This window comes from Tyto alba, unplaced genomic scaffold (genome assembly GCF_018691265.1).
Source record: "Tyto alba isolate M040663 unplaced genomic scaffold, T.alba_DEE_v4.0 Super-Scaffold_10, whole genome shotgun sequence".
In the NCBI taxonomy this organism is placed as follows: domain Eukaryota; kingdom Metazoa; phylum Chordata; class Aves; order Strigiformes; family Tytonidae; genus Tyto; species Tyto alba.
The window spans coordinates 6,424,220-6,441,786 of NW_024881262.1; the positions used below are offsets into that span (position 1 = coordinate 6,424,220).

The following is a 17,567-nucleotide window of genomic DNA, read 5'->3' on the forward strand; positions in this document are numbered from 1 at the left end:
GATGTCTGGCACAGGAGCTATCAAGCTCTCAGCCTTTTAGCAAAAACAGTTTACAATCTGTAACATTAGATGCAGGATTATTAGAAAATAAAGAAAAGCTTCTGATTCAATTAGAGAGATAAACCATCACCAGTGCAGTCCCTCATTAAAATAAAAATCAAGCTATTCACAAGAGATTGTTAAGCAGCGAACAAGGAATGTTAGTTCTCTCTGCAATTATCCCAAGTGAAGAGCTTGTGGTTGGGGTTAGAGGGGAGAGAACAGAGCGGGTCGCTGCTGAGGGCTCCTGCTGCGTTCAGGTGTCACTGGGGTATGGCCAAAGCTGAGAAGCACCAAAGTGCTGTTTTAACCTGCAGTCCTGAGCAAAGAAAGGCCTTTACTTAAAAATACAGAGAGCAATCCAAACGAGTTACCTTCGCCTCTGGAGCACAAGCCTCAGAGAGCAAGGCTCTGATTTACAGAAGCACTGCGTACCCCCTGAAAGGGATCTTCAAGTCACGACCCCGAAAGCAGGATCAAAGCAGGATGCGTGGCAAGCCTCACCCCGACACCCTCGCTTTGGCAGAGGGGTGCGTTCCCTTTGGGAGCTCATAGCACACACTGAACTTGGCCAGTATGTCTTTTCTCCTACGAGCAAGAAGGCATGTCCTGTGGCAGGGGCTCCCCAGTCTCTCCAACACAGCAGATCTTGAGGCCGCCTCCAAGAGCCACTGCTCTCTGATGGCTCACGGTTCTGTGGTACTACCAGACACTTCCCAGGCTCCCCGCCCTGCCAGGCTGAGATATCATTCAGTTCTCACAAGAACCTAACTGTGCACTTTATCCCACGGGATTGCTGGGAGGTTTGCACCTTGCACATGTCCCTCCAAGCCCTGGGCAGGCCAGCTGGTTACCACCAGCACCCCCGTAGTCTCCAACACAAACACAGCCACGCAGCAGTGTTAGAGCTGGCTAAGTTAGGTTTTTCTGGGAGAAACCTCAGGGCTACAGGCCTGTTTCGGCAGTCTTGCAGCTCACAGACATGAAATGGTCTCCCCTGTCTGGAAAAAGCATCTTGCTTCTGCCTCTTCCCAACTGGAGAGTTGCACTTCTTGCTTCAGAGAGGGACAGGCCGTGCGAAGGGGAGGTAATGCTCCCAGGTGAGCTCCCAGCAGAGAGCACAGGGGTAGGACCTGCAAAGCTCAGGCTACGAAGCCAGCACCAGAGCGGGCACCACAATGAATTATTCCTTCCACATCCAAAAACACAGCTAGAGGCACGCACAGCCTCTAAGAGGACAGCAGTGTGCAGCTGGGGTAGCACCAGCACACAGGGGTGGGGGTACCCCAGCCCCACCGGAGATGGGTTTGCAATGGCAGTGGAAAAAAACATCTCGTTTCAGAGGACACTGCTCCTAGGTACGGACCACTTCTAAAGGCTGTTTTAGAAGAGAGCCAGAAGGTCTGTGTGTCTTGAAAGCTGATCCATTTGTTTTGCTGCAAGAGATAAATACAGCGGTGGTATCTGGAGGAAAAGAATTGCAGAGATCTGATTTCTGCACTGGGTTCTAGGGTGGGACACCATAAACAGTTATGTATGCTGTATATCAAAGTCTCCTTTTGTTTATAGAGCGGGTGCTACTCCAAGACTTCAGTTTAAGAGAGCTCTGAAATCAGCCTTAGCCTGAACTCATACCTCAATACTTACTAATTTGGTTTGGACAGAAGCATTCCCCCCTCCCATCGCCATCCCGTCTGGCACCAGTACCAAGTGAATCACACTGAGGACAATCCAATTACTCCAGCAAGTTAAAAACAGTTAAGAGGAAGGTGTTTTCTTGTACAGCAGGAGTAAAACGGAACACAGAAGCGTTCACCTCCCAGAAGGCCTACGCTTGGACATTTCTGGGTGGTTTTATTCCCCTTTGAGGTAACACACAGATGCACTGAAAGAATCAAACACAGCAAGAGGAAACCCGATCAGCAGAGCCGTGCAACCAGCAGTGCCAGCATCAGCTAGCTTATTTCCCTTTTTTGCTCTCCACAAAAACATGACGCTTTCAAAAGGCCGTTAAAGGCGCATAGTTTCCACTGATTGTTAGAAATATGCACCAGTTAAAATTAGGTCACCCTCTACCATTATTTTAGCAGCTGAGAAGAAAAACAATTCAGAAGGGAGCTCCCACGGTGGGGAGTGCACAGTGGGAAAACAACCAATACCAGGGGGGACGGCTCCCTGGAATATAACCTTGATAAGAACAGCTTTGGCACGTTTTGTTTTGTTTTGTTACCTTGTTTTTGGTTTCTTTTGTTTTTAAGTTATTCCAGTTAAAGAATTCACACATTTTAAACTCCCGAAGTTCCAGTTCATCTTCACTTCAATCCCTCTATCCTCATGCTGATGGGATTAGCCTACAGCAGCAGGAGGATGGAGGAGCCAGAATTCGGAACAAATATTTACTGACAGGTAGCTTTTTAAGCACGCTTTTCTTTTCTTCAGCAGGGGCAGCTCGCTGCCTTTTACTGCATGACAGTAAAGAGTTGTGTCTCCAAAGCAATGGAGAAAGAACACATGAATATATTCTTTTCTATAGTATGACAGGCAAACTTGATCTGTGTGTACACACACACCACACACACACACACACACAAGTACACATATATACGGAACTTGCACCCACGTATACAGAAGTTTTTGGAAAATGGGGTCCAGGGGAGTTATTGTCTCGCAACAGACTCAAAATATTTGGGAAATTCCTCATGCAACCATGATGAGAAACACCTCCTCACCATATACTGAACGCAGATAAACCCATACTTTGAAATAATTCAATCCCTCCCCAACCACACAAGAATCATCCACAAAAAGACCCCACCAAGAGGACAAATTCCAGAAATCCCCCAAGCTAAGATGTGCTTGGGACAGGTGATGTAATTTAGCAGATGGTGGGCATTTTAAATATCCTCAAAGAAGTTCATGGGTCTTAAAATTCTGTTTTCCACAGACCCCTCACTATTCTCACCTGGAGACCTGTTTCCAGGTGTTAAAGCAAGTCTACTGACTGTTGTGTTTTTTCTCCTACAGCAGCTTTCTGCTGGTGGAAAGGGCAGCAGCCAGCCTGCGTGCGAGCAGAGCACTAGACTGTAGCAAACTCATTTGGCAGCCTACTGCAGCCATAAACTCAGCTCTTAGAAGAGATCGAGATTTATCTATTAAAGCACAGACTTTTCACTCCCTCCTCATCATATAATCAATAAAAAGCAACTGGGGGAAGAGGAAAAAAAAAGGTGTTTTATTTTTTAGTGACAGTTTCAGAACTAATATGAATTGCTTATTGTAAGAGCTCTGTGTACTACACGGTACTTGCACAGAAGACCAAAAAAAAACCCAGAGTACATCAAGGCTTCTTGTCAGGCCTGAAACAGGTCAAACCTAGCCAAGATGATGTGCTGGGATGCTCCATATTCAAACCCATGGCCAAGGCAAACGGGATCGCTTCAGGCAGAGCGCTTACCTTATAGACCTGCCCATAGGTACCATTGCCAACAAGCTCCACCAGTTCAAAGATTCCTGCAGGATCCTAGAAGGAAAAAAAAAAAAAAAAAAACATGGAATAAGCAATACTTAGAGATTTGTGCAAAAATAAACATTTGACAAAGCCAGATCAACATTTCACTGACAAATGTTTTGAGTATTTTTGAGCTTTTCGGGCAGCCCTGGGATCAGCATTACAGCGACGAGGAGCAGAAGCACTGCCCACCTCCAGCGTCCGGGCTGGCGCCTGTGAGCGAGCACTGATCCGTTTGAATGTCATCTGCACAAAATGTGAACCCTCGGCGTATGTTTTAAATGCAATAGCAATTGTTTGTTATTAAAACTTACGTTTTCTTATGCATCAGCTTTGGAATAAGCCAAGCTAACCGTCAGGATGTCACTTTTGGGTTCAAAACAGGGTTCTCTAGGTCTACTCCCAAGGTCAGCAGCATTAGTGTTACTTGGTCTAAATGTCATTTTTGGTTTGGTGCACCCTGGCTGTTGACACTCTGGTTTGTCAACCGAGATGAGCAGATCTAGGGCAGCTCTACATGAGGACACAACGATTTGGGAGGTGGTACCGAAGCCCTGACACCCATCCCCAGACCCCCCCCCCCTCACTGCGTGCCCAGCTCGGGGAAGGGCAGTCGCAGACCCGTGCGGAAGCCGGAGCGCACCCGCCAGCACAGTGAAAAGACGATACAAGCCGCGAGGTACGAGGGAGGGTGGGGAAAGAATAAACCAGCGCTGCTATTTTCTCCTCTTGGTGGGTTTTCCCCTTCCAGAAGCTTTATTTATATACTCTTCTACTTCTCCTTTATTTATACTCAGCACTCCGATTTTGGATAGCGCAAGCCCCCTCAAAGCTGGCGATGCAGAGGCGTCCTGGCACCCAGGGGTCTGCGCACCCCTCGGCCCCCCAGCCCACCCACCCGTGGCATGGGCAGCCCTGGCTCCCACGCCACCACCCACCCTCCCTGCTGGATTCTGAGTCCCTTGAGCTACTGAACAATTCGGCATCCCAGTGAGCGAAAGGCTGACAGCTGCGACCCGAGAGGATGCAGACGGGTCAATTAACGGCTCTAACAGGCAAAGGAGGATCAGCCTGGCAGACAGGAGAGGGACACCCACCACTGCGATAGGAACAGAAGGGTTTCATTCATTATAAAGCCCACAGCAGCTCAGGATGACTCCTGGGTCCAAAACTCAAACACTGGGTCTTTGTGAGCAGCTGAAAAGCAAGGTTCCAACATACTAATAATGCTGCAAGTGAATTAATACGAGTCTTGGCGTGACTGAGACAGCTTTCCACCCAGCCCAGAACACGCGCTGCTGTGTACCTGCCGGGGTTCAGCACACCTCCACAGTGGGGTCACAGCAACCCCTCTGACCACCCCAACTATATACCCCAACTAACCTTCAACCTGACACCTGGACACTGCGGGAGAAGCTGCAGCACAACAGGTCTCTAGTGTGCAGCATCTAAAACAGCTGCAGACATCCCATGGCTTTACTGCCTTGGGACCAGGCAGGGAAATGCCACGAACAGATGGGAAAGAGAAGGGGTGGAACACTGGGTTTCCACAAACTGGGTGAGAAAGGAAGGTAGGAAACATGGCAGCAGCTGTTGGTTTATTTTTTTTAGTTTCTTTCAAAGGGTTGTTCTCTGCAGTGCTGAAACAACTCTGAAAGAGGCTTTTCCAGTGCTACAAGTATATCTATTTTTGAATATTCACTAGGAGATTAAGGGAGAAGAAAGCTGTGCCTAGGGCAGAAGATCAGGTTTGGAGAAGCATCCAGGGATGCAGCTGGCCATTTCTGATAAAGAGAACTGCTCTTCACAACATGTTTTCCAACCTCCTTCCACAAATCCTCAAACCAGAGAGTAGCCCCCTCCTACCATCCCAGGTCACTTGTCACTCCTCTAACGGATGCAAACTTCAGGTGTGGTGCGGCTCCATCGGGTTTATCTGAGTCCACCCATCACTTGGCTGCAGACCCCACTTTGGCTGGCAGCAGCTCGGGCACGGGGAGGGCTTTCCCCCACTGCTCCCACCACCCACAGCTCCCGCTCCAGCTCCCACCCACCGAGCAGTTTCTCTGCAGCATCTCCCCCTCTCCCTTCCACCCTGTTTCCACACTTTCGCAGAAGCATCCCCAAGGTAACTGGGCATCCTGCAGTGCAGTGCTGAGCGTCACTTCTCCCCTGACCGCTGGCACAAGTGGCCCCATCTCGGCACAGCCACGGCAACACGCTGGGAACACCGGCACTGCTCCGGCAGCGAGCAGAGGGGGCTGATCTCTCCTCCCAGGCCTTGCTTCTCCCCATGCAGCAGGCAGTCCAAGGGACAATGCATCTCCCCAACAGCCACCCAACAGCACAGGAATAACATGTTAATGGCCCTTCCAAAAAATACACAGCAGAGGATGGGGCAGGCCGGGGAAAAAAAAAAAAAAACTATCTCTTTCCACTGGGCTCCCCTAGACCAGTTCCAACCCGGAGAAGAGCTTTGCATCTTAATGGCTGCCTGGGGAATGGGCTGGCCCTGGTCACAAGGGCACATCCTGCACCTTGCACCCCACAAAGCCCCAGCTGAGATGCTTCAGGAAGGTATCAGAGAGCAGCGACAGCAGCTCAGGCAGGCTGGAGTGGGCAGCGAGGGAGGAAAATGCAGAGGCACACTGCATGGGGGCTTTTATGTTAGCCAGGGGAAAAGAAATCCACCCTGCACAGCCCCAACGGGGACCAATCCAGGGCAAGCAGGGAGTAATCTCAGACCAAATATAGCCTGGGCTGCAGATGAGGGCTCACAGCAGTGTGCTGGGTTGCACTGGGCTGGGGGGGTCTCAAAGCCCCTTACAAACAGCTGCCTCCAGCCTGGCACCTACCACCTTCTGCTGGTGCCTTATCCCCCAGCAAAGAGGGACGCGCAGTCGGTGAGGCACAAACACTACTGTATTTTTTTTTTTTAACTGAAAACATCTGGACTAAATAAGAAGCCCACAAATACAAGGGAAAAAAAATCTAAGGTGATCTGTTAGTTTAGAGAAAAAAAGATGCCCTGTTTAAAGTGGGGGGCGGGGAAGAACCAGCATTTAAGACAAACCCACAAATATTTTTCAGCTCTACATTAGCTTCAGGCAGAAAAGGATCTGTATGGTTGTAGTCACACCAGGAGTCTGCCAGGAGTCCTTATACCAAGGTAGGGTCCTCCCCTCCTCCCTGACCAAAGGAGGGGAGTAGAAAAGCAGGAAGGGGCAAGGGAAGAAGCAAAACCCAGCACCAGCCAGGACTGTGCTCAGGACACCCTGACATCCACGCACCGCAGCGAGGCAGGGCTGGTTTCAGATCACGTTAACCTCATCCTGGGTCCGTAAGGGGCCAGCAGCACCCATCGCCCCCACGCCAGCTCCAGGAGGGGCGGGCAGGGCAGGGGCAGCCCCACAAACCCAGGCAAGGGTTGCGGAGCCACAGGGATGCCGGCACACATTTGCGCATCACCCACTACCAGCTATTCCCATTTCAGACCTGCAGTGATGCACAGTTCAACCATTTTCTGGTAAGACTAGGAAGAGCTTATTTTTAGTTTAAAAAAGTAAGCTTTCTGGGGTGGTGCAGGCTTAGGGCCCCACTCCCAGAAGATCCCAGCTATAGCTTTCTTCATAAGAAGGTGCCACCAGCCCCAGTGCAGCAGCTCGCCCACGACAGCACACAAAACCTCGTTGAGGAGGATGAGTTACTCAGAATTTGTGCCAGAAGACACAGGAGCAAACTCAGGCATGGGGCTCTTCATAAAGCAATGAAACACTCAACAAGAGGATCTTTCAGTTGCTCGTGGGATGGGAAATGTTTTACACAGTAGCACCCGTGGCAAGGGCTGCGCAGACCCGGTGGTCCTCCTGCCAGGGACAGGGCTGGCACCCGAGCTCTCCCGTGCCAGGATCTGACCCTGCTTCCACAGCTGCAGCCAGGATAGGCTCAAATTGAAGTGGAAAATTGTTATGCTCTTCACCCACCTCGCAGGAAAATCAGTGGTACTAAAGTCTCAGTGGGTAAAACCCGTCTGAGACACAGAACAGGGCAAGAGCATCGTCTTTTCCAGTAATACTGTGAAAAAAAAAAAAAAAAAAAGAACACTTTATTTCGATAAACAGTATATTTAAAACTGGTGCATTATCAGAAAAGGGACTTCTGTATGTGGATGATAAAGCAGGATGTATCAAATTTCAGCAACAAAACAGGTATCCCTTTTGAAGGGCTTATCAGCGTGGAGCACACAGCAGCAGGGCTCGCTGCAGGAGCACGCTCCCAGTTAAAACCGCTCAGCTCTGCCTAACCCAGATCCTGCAGAACTCCAGCCGAAAGATGCCCTCGCCTACACCATGACACCTCATCGAGTCCAAGGCACAAAAGAGCCACCACTTTGCCTGAGGAGACTATTTAGAGAGTAATAACCATATCCAGGGGTAAGTCAGCTAAGGGGTGAAGGCTGCACGTGTGTAATCGGTGTTGGCGATGGTGACCACCAAGTTAGTGGATCACCAGTTAGCTGTCCTTAAAAATGGCCAGGCAGATGTCCACAAACACAAGAAGCATTTATACATGGTTTGTCCACCAAACGTGCTTGTTTTCCTTGAAGGAACCTCATTTTTCTCCCTTTTAGCCCACAAAAAAGGTATGTAACACAAAGGGTTACATGAGGAGACAGTGAAGAGATGCTCAGGGAACGAGGGGCACACCAATTAAACCACGATTGCTGTGAATGCACGGGAGGCGAAATGAGAGATCAGAGCCTCTATAATTACTGTGCACTTAGTCCTCAAATTCTGAGCATCTAATAACAACTTCCAGCTGAAAATCATGGAGATAACCAATCATTAAGCAAATGTTATAACCCTAGAGAAGGAAAACGCACTGCATAACTGGAGGCAGCACACAGTTATGGATCAGTAACAGGAGCATCCTCAGGCACTAGTTAGCTGAAGCAACTCCTTGGCACTAGGTGGGGTTTTTTTAATCTCCACAAAGAATAAAGCCAGTGCAACTAACGTTTCCAAACACCAGGATTTTATGAGCATCTGCCTTACAGTTCCATAATAAAACAGCCCCAACAGTAGATCCCATTAAGCTGATCAGGTATCCAGAAGAACCAAAGCAGGCTTAAAGGCATTTACTCATGACCCTCAATACCAGACCAGTGAGCTCTGCTTGTGAGCTGGTGCCTCTGCTTAGACGAGTCCTGGCAATCACAAGGAGAAACTGGGAAACACCAAAAGGTCATTCCACCCCAGCAGTTGCTCTTGTAAATTAATGGCAAGGCCATGGCACAGCACGCAGAAAGCATGCATGCACAGGAGAGCTGTAATCTCACCCACCATCACACAGCTTGGCATGACGGCGGGGGGCAGCACTCTCAACACAAGCAGTTGGCTTAAGGTACAGCGTATGTACACAGCTGCCTGAAGAAAGTTGAGTCTTCTTACCCAACCAAGCTCCAACCAGGAGAGGAAGTTCATTTAGAGTGTGAGCAAAGCTTTCATGAGGAACGCAGGAGAAAGTGAAAGGCCCTTCAGCAATTCAATTCAACATGTAAAACTGACATCAGGGTAATGTATTTCTGATTATGTAAAACATCACTATGAGGAATGAGTATAAGGATCAAGCCTTTAGTTCACGTATTAGACGCCTGCCTAGATTTTGTTTCCCAAGGTCAAATGCCTGAGCCGGGCCATGCTCTGTGAAGCCATTCTTCATCTTACCAAAGCCAGAAGCTCCCTAGACAGCCATGCACATCTCCCAAGCATCAGGACCTGAGCAATCTCAAGCTCTAAGAAGTCAACTGCTATTCCCTCTGAAGACACATCAACTCACCCATTTTACCATATTTTTTTTACACTGGCTTCTACAGCAAGAACTGAAGAACTTGTATGATTTGACAGAACAAGGTACAAATCACCTTGGGGATGCTACCCCAAATGGCACGTAATCAGCAAAAAACAGAAGGTCTGAAGAATACTTGAAGACACAGTTGCTTTTTAGTAATCTGCTAGCTGTCTCCATCGCCAAGGCACTTCTAGTTAACAGCCTGTGAGCAATATGAGGTTGGACCACACAAGCTAGGAGAGGATTGCTAATAAAGCTGCAGACAACAGCAAGCAGAGCAGGAAGGCAAAGGCCAAGGCAACAAAATACTGACTGAGTTACTCAGAACTTCCAGAAAAAGAGATTGGGGATATTATCTTTTTGAGCTTCAAACACTGCCTTCCAATCACACAGACATAGCCCTAAGCCTGCCCATGAATTAAAGCAGTGCAAAAAAAACCTCAACAAGCTGCACAGGTCTTTTTTGAAATGTTTCGTCTTGGTTATAAACCAAGCAATGAAGCAGCATCACGCTGGACTACTGGATGCTATTCAGCCCTCACAGGGATTGCTTAATCTCACGTCTTTCCCTCCTAGCTTTGGTACTTTTCCCCTCCTTCGCCCACCCATCCAGAGACTCACAAGACAAGCTATCATCAATGCCATCTACCACTGCACCTCCTGCCTACTCAAGCAATACAAGCTGCTCTACTTGGAAGAGTAATAAGGAACTCGCCGAGGGTTTTGTTTTCATTTCGAAGAAGCAGTTTGTCCTCCCTCACCCCCAAACACCCAGCTCCGTATCTTAAACGAAGATGTTAGTCAGGAAACAACACTCCTATACTGCATAAGAAAAACTGTTGTCAAGGCTATGTTATTAACAGGAGAAAAAATTCTCCACTTGACAGCTGAGAGAAGCCTGTTTACAAATCTATTTGAACCATTCCACTTCAGCATCTCACAAGGAGCCATTTCTCCAGCCCCTAGAGAGAGCCACTTCAGTGCTCTGCCCATCTCCTCTCCCTAGCTTCTCGCTGCAGTAAAGCTCCAGCCACCACACACGCATCTCTTTCCTTCCCAAAATGTTAAGACCTGCCATTAGTTGGCAACAGCAAAATTAAATAAGAACTAATCACCACATTGGGCTTTTCAGCCAATAAAGCTGCATTACTCCAACTACTACCTGTTCAATTTAAGACATAAATGTCTATGTGTAGCCACCAGCCAAAGGTATATCCAACACCACAACTGAATGAAGGAAAAAAATCCCCCATGCACATATGCAGTCAGGTCACACTTGGTCCTGCTGAGGTCAAGCCACTGAAGCTACAATATATTGACTATTCCAGATTTCCTGCTCACAGACTACCACTTGCACACACAAAATTAGAGTTGTTCTGACCTAGTTTCTCCTTTCTAACATGTCAATAGGAAAAGCAGCCATTCTGTACACCTTCCACAAATCCAAAACACGGGTGCTCCAAGCCAGTAAGGAACACATACAGACCTGCAAACAAAGACTTACCAAACCAAGATAACGCATTTGTACCACTGCAGACAGTGGGTCCCACAGCCCCAAGGTACAGTAGCGATACCAGTAGAAGACAACAATGACTACACTGATGTATATAAAGCTAACAGGGCATGCTGGAACAGCCCAGTCTAAGGAAAAGCCATTCATAAGCTACACATACTAATCAAAACAAAAAGGGTCCAAGTCTCTTCTCCATTCCTTCAAAAGCCTGACCTAAGCATCACTAGCAACAAGGTGACTCCGTCCTATTTTGATATCACTCAAACAAGAGGCAACAAGTTTTGACCTGAAACTAACGAAGATCAACATCTGGCCTCCATGAGTCTCACCATGGTAAGAAGATGCTGAGATATTCATACCCCTTAAGACAATACAGTTGTACTTATTCTTCATTTGAAGCTGGTCTCCTTCCAAATCAGGCAATCCTCTCTTATTTTTAAAGCTCTACAGCACATCCCATAGATCTCCAGGATGGACTCCACAATATTGTTTGCAGTTGTATGACAAGTCCTCCTTCCAGTTCACAGGAGACTGTTCATCTAGAAGAGTTAGAAGTCAGTGAGTCCAGAAGCACCAGCAAAAGCACTACTGCTAAGTGAACCCTGAGGTTTTCAACACTGCGTTAGATGAATGCAGACTCAGTACAATCAGCCACTTCAACATATGCCTAATTCAAGCACACAACTTCAACGGGACAATATATAAAAGGCTTGGCTAAGCTCAGTGTCTCTAAAAAGCTACCGTGCCAATTATAAATCATACCTATAGTCCCCAGAAGATCTAAAGTCACTACTAGTATTGTACCGTGCTTCTTCGGATGCAGACATCAATTAGAGCACAGCAGCTGGACACTCTCCTCACTGGAAGTCACTTATCTGCAGTTTCAGACCAATAAGATATTATTCCTAAATGTTTAGATCTCATCCTCTGAGAAATAAAGAGTTTCACCTTGGCCAGCAAATGTTTGCATCAAGCTGAAATTGCTGCCTACTAGTAAATGCTGTCAAAGGTTTATGGGGTCTCAGAGGAGTTGGTTTAACTACTTACCAAAGCAGCTGTTTCGGAAACTACAGCCTCTTAACATATCACCCCCAGAGGCACACTTTGAAAACCAAGGTTGCTGCCCAGCTCACACCAAAAGCAGTGAGGCCTCTCTCACATACAGGCAAAACTTGTGTCTCCAACAGCAGGTCACGTTTGTCATTTGGTCTGTGGATGTCTGTAGGGGCGACAGCTCAGAAGCCAGTTTGCACCTTTCCAAGTTACTGCAAACTGGACATCCCAGCTTCGGCAGCCCTCAAAGGAGACTGCTGAGGTCAGCCACCTGGGATTGTCTTTGACAAGACAGACTTGATCCTTCCTCATAGTAAGAGTCATGGCCAGAGGAATGCCTTAAAATGGGAGAACATCTCCCTTCCAGATGCATTTAGGAGCAAGAAAGCAAAGTAATCTTAAAACCCTTTGCTTTTATAAAAAGTAGGATGGTTTTGCACCTCTGTCTGTTGTTAAATTACGGTTGAGGATGTGGGCTGAGTTGACTGGGATGAAATCATAGTGTCACTGTGGCACCAACAACCTATAGACTACAGCCTTCAACAGCAGGGATCTATGCAACAACCAGCGTACCGGCCGGGCACGTATGCATGCATGCCAAGGAGCCTCAGAGAGATCTGAAGCCAAGGGAGAGCTGAGGAGACACATCTGCGCCAGAGCTGATACCATTTGTGTTCACCCAGCAGCAGCAGATGAGCATTACAGTCAAAGATACTGCACCTGGAAGGGCTTGGTCTCATGGAGCTGCTGGGAAACCTTCATGCTGTCTGAACGGAGCAGGAATCATACATTGGTCTTGAGAAACAACACCGTTGGAGAGCCTTGCCCACCAGAAACCACTACATCCCAGTTTAAAAAGTGATTGCTGTTACTTTTAAATATTCTGTTGAAAACAAGGCAGAGTCCCCATATAGGTGTCTGGAGAAACAACACCTCCCTACTGGATTCAGTCTTGTTTCTCACACCAGTCCAATTTTCACAGATCATCTGGAGATGGAGTTATCCCCTGGTTTAGTGCTTTTCAAAGAGTTTACCCACTGCCTGTCACTTTTCATCAGCTCCTCACAGTTGGTTCTGCAAGGGCTAGTTAGGAGGATGGGATCAGATAACTCTCCAGCAGCAATAGTTTCAGGAAAGGACAATATGGGGAGCACATTATATCAAATTATTGAGCATTCAAGTAGTTGCAGAACTCTGCTAAACACGGCCAATAGACTGTAAAAAAACCCACAACTATACTCAACAAGTTCCCAAAACTGTGCATTATGAATACATTTTTTTCACAGAATTGTATTGACAAACCAGCAAAGTTATTTAAAAGAATAACAAATACATGCTAATTTGCATGTTTTGTATCTGGAAAGACCTTTCTCGCCCAAGAATTAACAAGTTGTGGGAAAGGGGGAGGGAAGGCTTCTCACCTTTTTCCTACATTTCACAAACTGCCTCCAGTAATGCCAGACTCAGTGGGGAGTCTGAAGGTTTGGTCTTGACAGACACTCAAACTGGAGGGTGTAAACAAGGTCCCACAGCAAAAAGCAAGCTCCTGCCTGATGCACGCCAAAAAAACATCCTGAAAGTCAGAGACAATCCACTGCTGCTGAAATGATCTGCAGTAATTTTTTGCCAGGTCGTAAAGTATTTCCCGTCGTAAGACTTCTGTATTTCTTGGTGGCTTCTCACATTGTGAAACACATGTAAAATCAGGAAGATGCTTTTTGTTTCAAATCCCAAAGCCCCAAATTACTAAACTTGGGGTGGGGGCAAGGATTATTTAGCTTAGTTCATTTGATATATGCATTACAATAGCACTTCAGCCAAGACAAAGTGGAGGGACCTTTCTCATACGGGCATCCCAGGAAGATGCGCTGGTTTTGCTTTGCAAGCCACCATGATGCCTCATAAATCCAACCACCACCTTTCGCTCCAGTCCCTGGAGCCAGCCATGACATTATCTGGCCTCTGCCTAGCAAAATGCTTTTTGCTAGAGCTCCATTTTTTTTTACCAGTTCACACAAGTGGGCTGAAAACATTAACACAAGATGCACACGGCAGCGAAGCAAGCCCTGTAAGTCCACCGGTACCAGCCTTATGAAGACCAGGACAAAATGGGAAAACAAAGCACACGGAAAAGTCCATCATACTTGGATTTTCAACAGAGAAATCCCACCCAGAAGCTGACCAAGTCTTTCAGCAGGCACAGGGTGTCCCAGGAGCCCAGCATCCACCAGCTGCCCATCTCACAACTGCCCATGGTCCCCCCCATGCTCTGGTGTGGAAGAAGCTCTGAGGGTCCACCTCTTCCAACCCAAGAGAGACAACTACACATCCCCAAAGAAGACTTGGCCCACTGTCCTAAGTGGTGAGATTAATTATGTGGGTTTAGAGATGTGAAAAGGGTATGGGAAATATTCGTGACTGCTTCTAAATTAATTGCCGTTACTGTTATTTGATTTGCCAAACTCTCTGGGGCTAATTTTATTTTAGAAAACTATGAACATATCAGATTAATCAATGTAAAATAAATGGGCTTGATTTATTTATTTCTGCTATATCTACTCCTCTTTAAGCTTGGCAAATCATTGCATTCTTTCCATCCTGTGAAAGAAAAAGAACAGGGGTTTTGCTTTATTATTATTATTATTTTAAAGGAACCTCTGCAAAGCTTAGCAGTTCTGAAAGTTTAAATCAGAGCAAAGGTATGTTGTGAAGGAGGACAAGTGCAAGGCTGGAGCTGCTTTCCATACGCTGAAGACACTGGCTCAGTGCTGGGAGCCCATCAGGAGAGTCCCACCACACAGGCCAAGGAAATCAGATCTATTTCCCAGTATTTTAGACATCCAGAGAGTTGAAAGATACCCTACCACACAGCAAAGCCCAACGAGCAAACACAACAGAGGCCATCCCAGTGCCAGACACCCAATCCCAGCCACACCTCTTGCAGAAAAGTCCTGCCAGCGAGGGAGTTTCATTTCGTCTAGCCAGATTTCACCGTTTCTGAATCCTCTGGTAGTTAGGTCAGCATCCTTCTCCCCTCCTAATTCCCTGCCCTCAGCTTTCGCAATGCAGCGATGCCTCTGCCAGCAAACTAAAAAGAAAAAAAGAAAAGTCCTCACATATATTACGCTGAAGAAAATTAATCTTGTGTTCCACAGAATATTAAGTGGATTGTATCTACAGCCTCCAAGGGAAAAAAAAAAATGTTGATTTCCATGTATCTTATGCTATTATTCACCTCTATTAGTTTTTCTATCAGCCTAACGTTAGCCACAATGATCTCCCATTATTCAGTGCAGAGCTCAACTGGCTCAAAAGACCAACCAACAAGAGCAAGAGTGAGACCTCTCAGAGGCCACGAGAAAGATCAAACCACTGAGGCACTGCCGTTGCACAGGACAACATTCAAGGTGAAGAACAAACCCAGCTTCATTTTTTTTCTGGACTACTTCACATCAGGAACACCCTTGAACATCAATGTCTCCTTGTAAAGGTAACACAATAGCACAGATCCTTTTAAAAAAATGAATTGCTAACATCACTTGAAACATGCCATTAAACTAGATACAGCAAGTGTGAGATGGACATTTCTGACTGCGGGGGAAGCACGGGGTTGGAGATGGGGGCGGGGAGCAGAATTCAAAAAAACAACAAGAAGTTGAGATGCCTGGTCTCACATCCAGAAGGGAACCCCAAACCCCAGTCAAAGGGGAGCAACACCTCCCAAGGGTGAACCCCACCACCAGCTCCCCCACCCACCGGCCCTGCAGCCACCACCAGCACCCTTCCAAAACACACTCACCAGCACTGGAAGCCCAGCCCTCTCTTCCCCACACTTTGGGGAATCATTCAAATCATTGCAAAGTGCCGCCAGCTGACTTACTAGAGTTTTACACTTTCTTTGCAGAGGTGTTAATGACTCTACAAAAGCAGGAGACTCAGATAAGCAGCTTTAATACCCTTTAAACACTTACCATTAGGAAAAACTGAGAGAGCTTGCAAGGGCCAGACTCTGAGGGCAGCATATCCATTGAAGATGCTGCTCATGTGAGAGGAGTGTAAATTACTCAGCAAGAAGTAAGCAAGATCAAAGCCACTCCAAAAGGATGCAACACACTGACAGTGATGCAAACTCAGCCCAAGCTTTTCTGAATATTTCACAATCAGGCTGATGAGTTTAAAAGGTCGAAAGGAGCATTTTTGATGATGCTGCACAAAGTAAGGAAGAAAAGGGAGAGAAATCTCAGGATGTGTGCTTCTTTCTAGACATGATAGACTACCAAGAACTCAGTCCTGGCTTGACATGTGGAGAGATTCATACTTTCCATTTACATCTCGTTGGTCCGTGTAGGGAAGAGGAACACAACTTCTCAGCCGTAATTCCCAGGCTCCATCCCCTCTTTTACAGTTCCTAGAACAATTTGAATTCTATATAATAAATGTCAGAGCTGGTAAGAAAAGCCTTATCGGATGAAGTAACTTACAGCTTCCCATGTGGGCAAGACAAAGAGCTAATGGCTACAGAAGCAGATAAGGGTGCTCATAACCAGAAATCAAATCCATGCAAGCGTTTCAGCAAAAACACACTGTCTCAGAAAGTAAAATAAATAGCACAACAAACTGCCAGGTCATCCTAAATCCTCAGAGAGCTGTCTGTGACACCCAGCATCACCTCATCCCACCTCACAGACCCAGATGGCCCATCACCATCTCGTCTGGTCAAAAGGGAGAGCAGGTGCCGCAGTTTCACTGTAAGCCAAGTGCTGCGTGTGCTCAGCTGAACTCAGGTCCACCTTACAGCCCCAGGCTACAGCAAGGAAGACAAATTACTACAAGCCCAAGATGCCCTTGTAATCCTTTCCTCTTCTAAAAACCTAATGTATTGGAAAGGAATATTTCATTACACTGGGAAACCAGTACAGCTATCAGCGTTTCCCAGGCTGCAAGCGCTCTAACGCCAGGATGGACTTTTTGGTCAGGGTGACACTGAGGTCCGTGCTCCTACAATTCACATGGTATGAAAATTCAAAGTTCTGCTGCTGGATCCATCAAGAACTCAGACATAAAGTTAACTCTGTTGCCTCTAGCATCCACCCTAGGGCCCAAACAAACCCCAGCACCACATCTCACTGTTGCCGGAGATCCAGATTATTCAGTAAATACAGAAACTCGTGGCAGGCTGCTGGAAGCACAGTCGTACCTTGGGTTCCCCACAACACTTACTCTAAAACAGAGATGAAGGACATTGTCCTCACCACAGAGTTCTTTCAAGAACTCTAACCTGTTGGGTATTATTCTCCCTGATTTACCTCCTGAAACTCGACAATTGCAAGTTACCTCCCTTCCCTCTTGCCCTGAACCTCACTCTGTGTTGGCAAGTATAGAAGAAAAGCATTTATTCAAAGGAATTTGCTCATCAAGCCTTGCAGACACCAAAAACACGTTATCTAATCTTAGGAGAGAATAGTTTAATGGCTACAGCACAGCATGAGAGTCCAGAGGGTTTGACTTCTACTCTCAACTCTGCCAGGGCTGCATCACTTATAAGTGAATCTAGGGAAGACGCTTGACCCCTCCCCACCTTGATTTCCCCTGCTATGAGACTAT

At 47.0% G+C, this 17,567-nt stretch overlaps 1 protein-coding gene across 10 annotated transcripts in view; it reads right to left on the minus strand.

Annotated features, from left to right (window-relative positions):
* Positions 1-17,567, minus strand: part of TNIK (TRAF2 and NCK interacting kinase) — a 165,071-nt gene that overhangs the window by 133,362 nt on the left and 14,142 nt on the right. For all 10 annotated transcript variants that reach the window (XM_042799493.1, XM_042799516.1, XM_042799509.1 and 7 more), the window contains exon 2: positions 3,494-3,559. In XM_042799493.1, the coding sequence (XP_042655427.1) occupies positions 3,494-3,559 (66 nt within the window). The remainder of the gene's footprint in view (positions 1-3,493; positions 3,560-17,567) is intronic.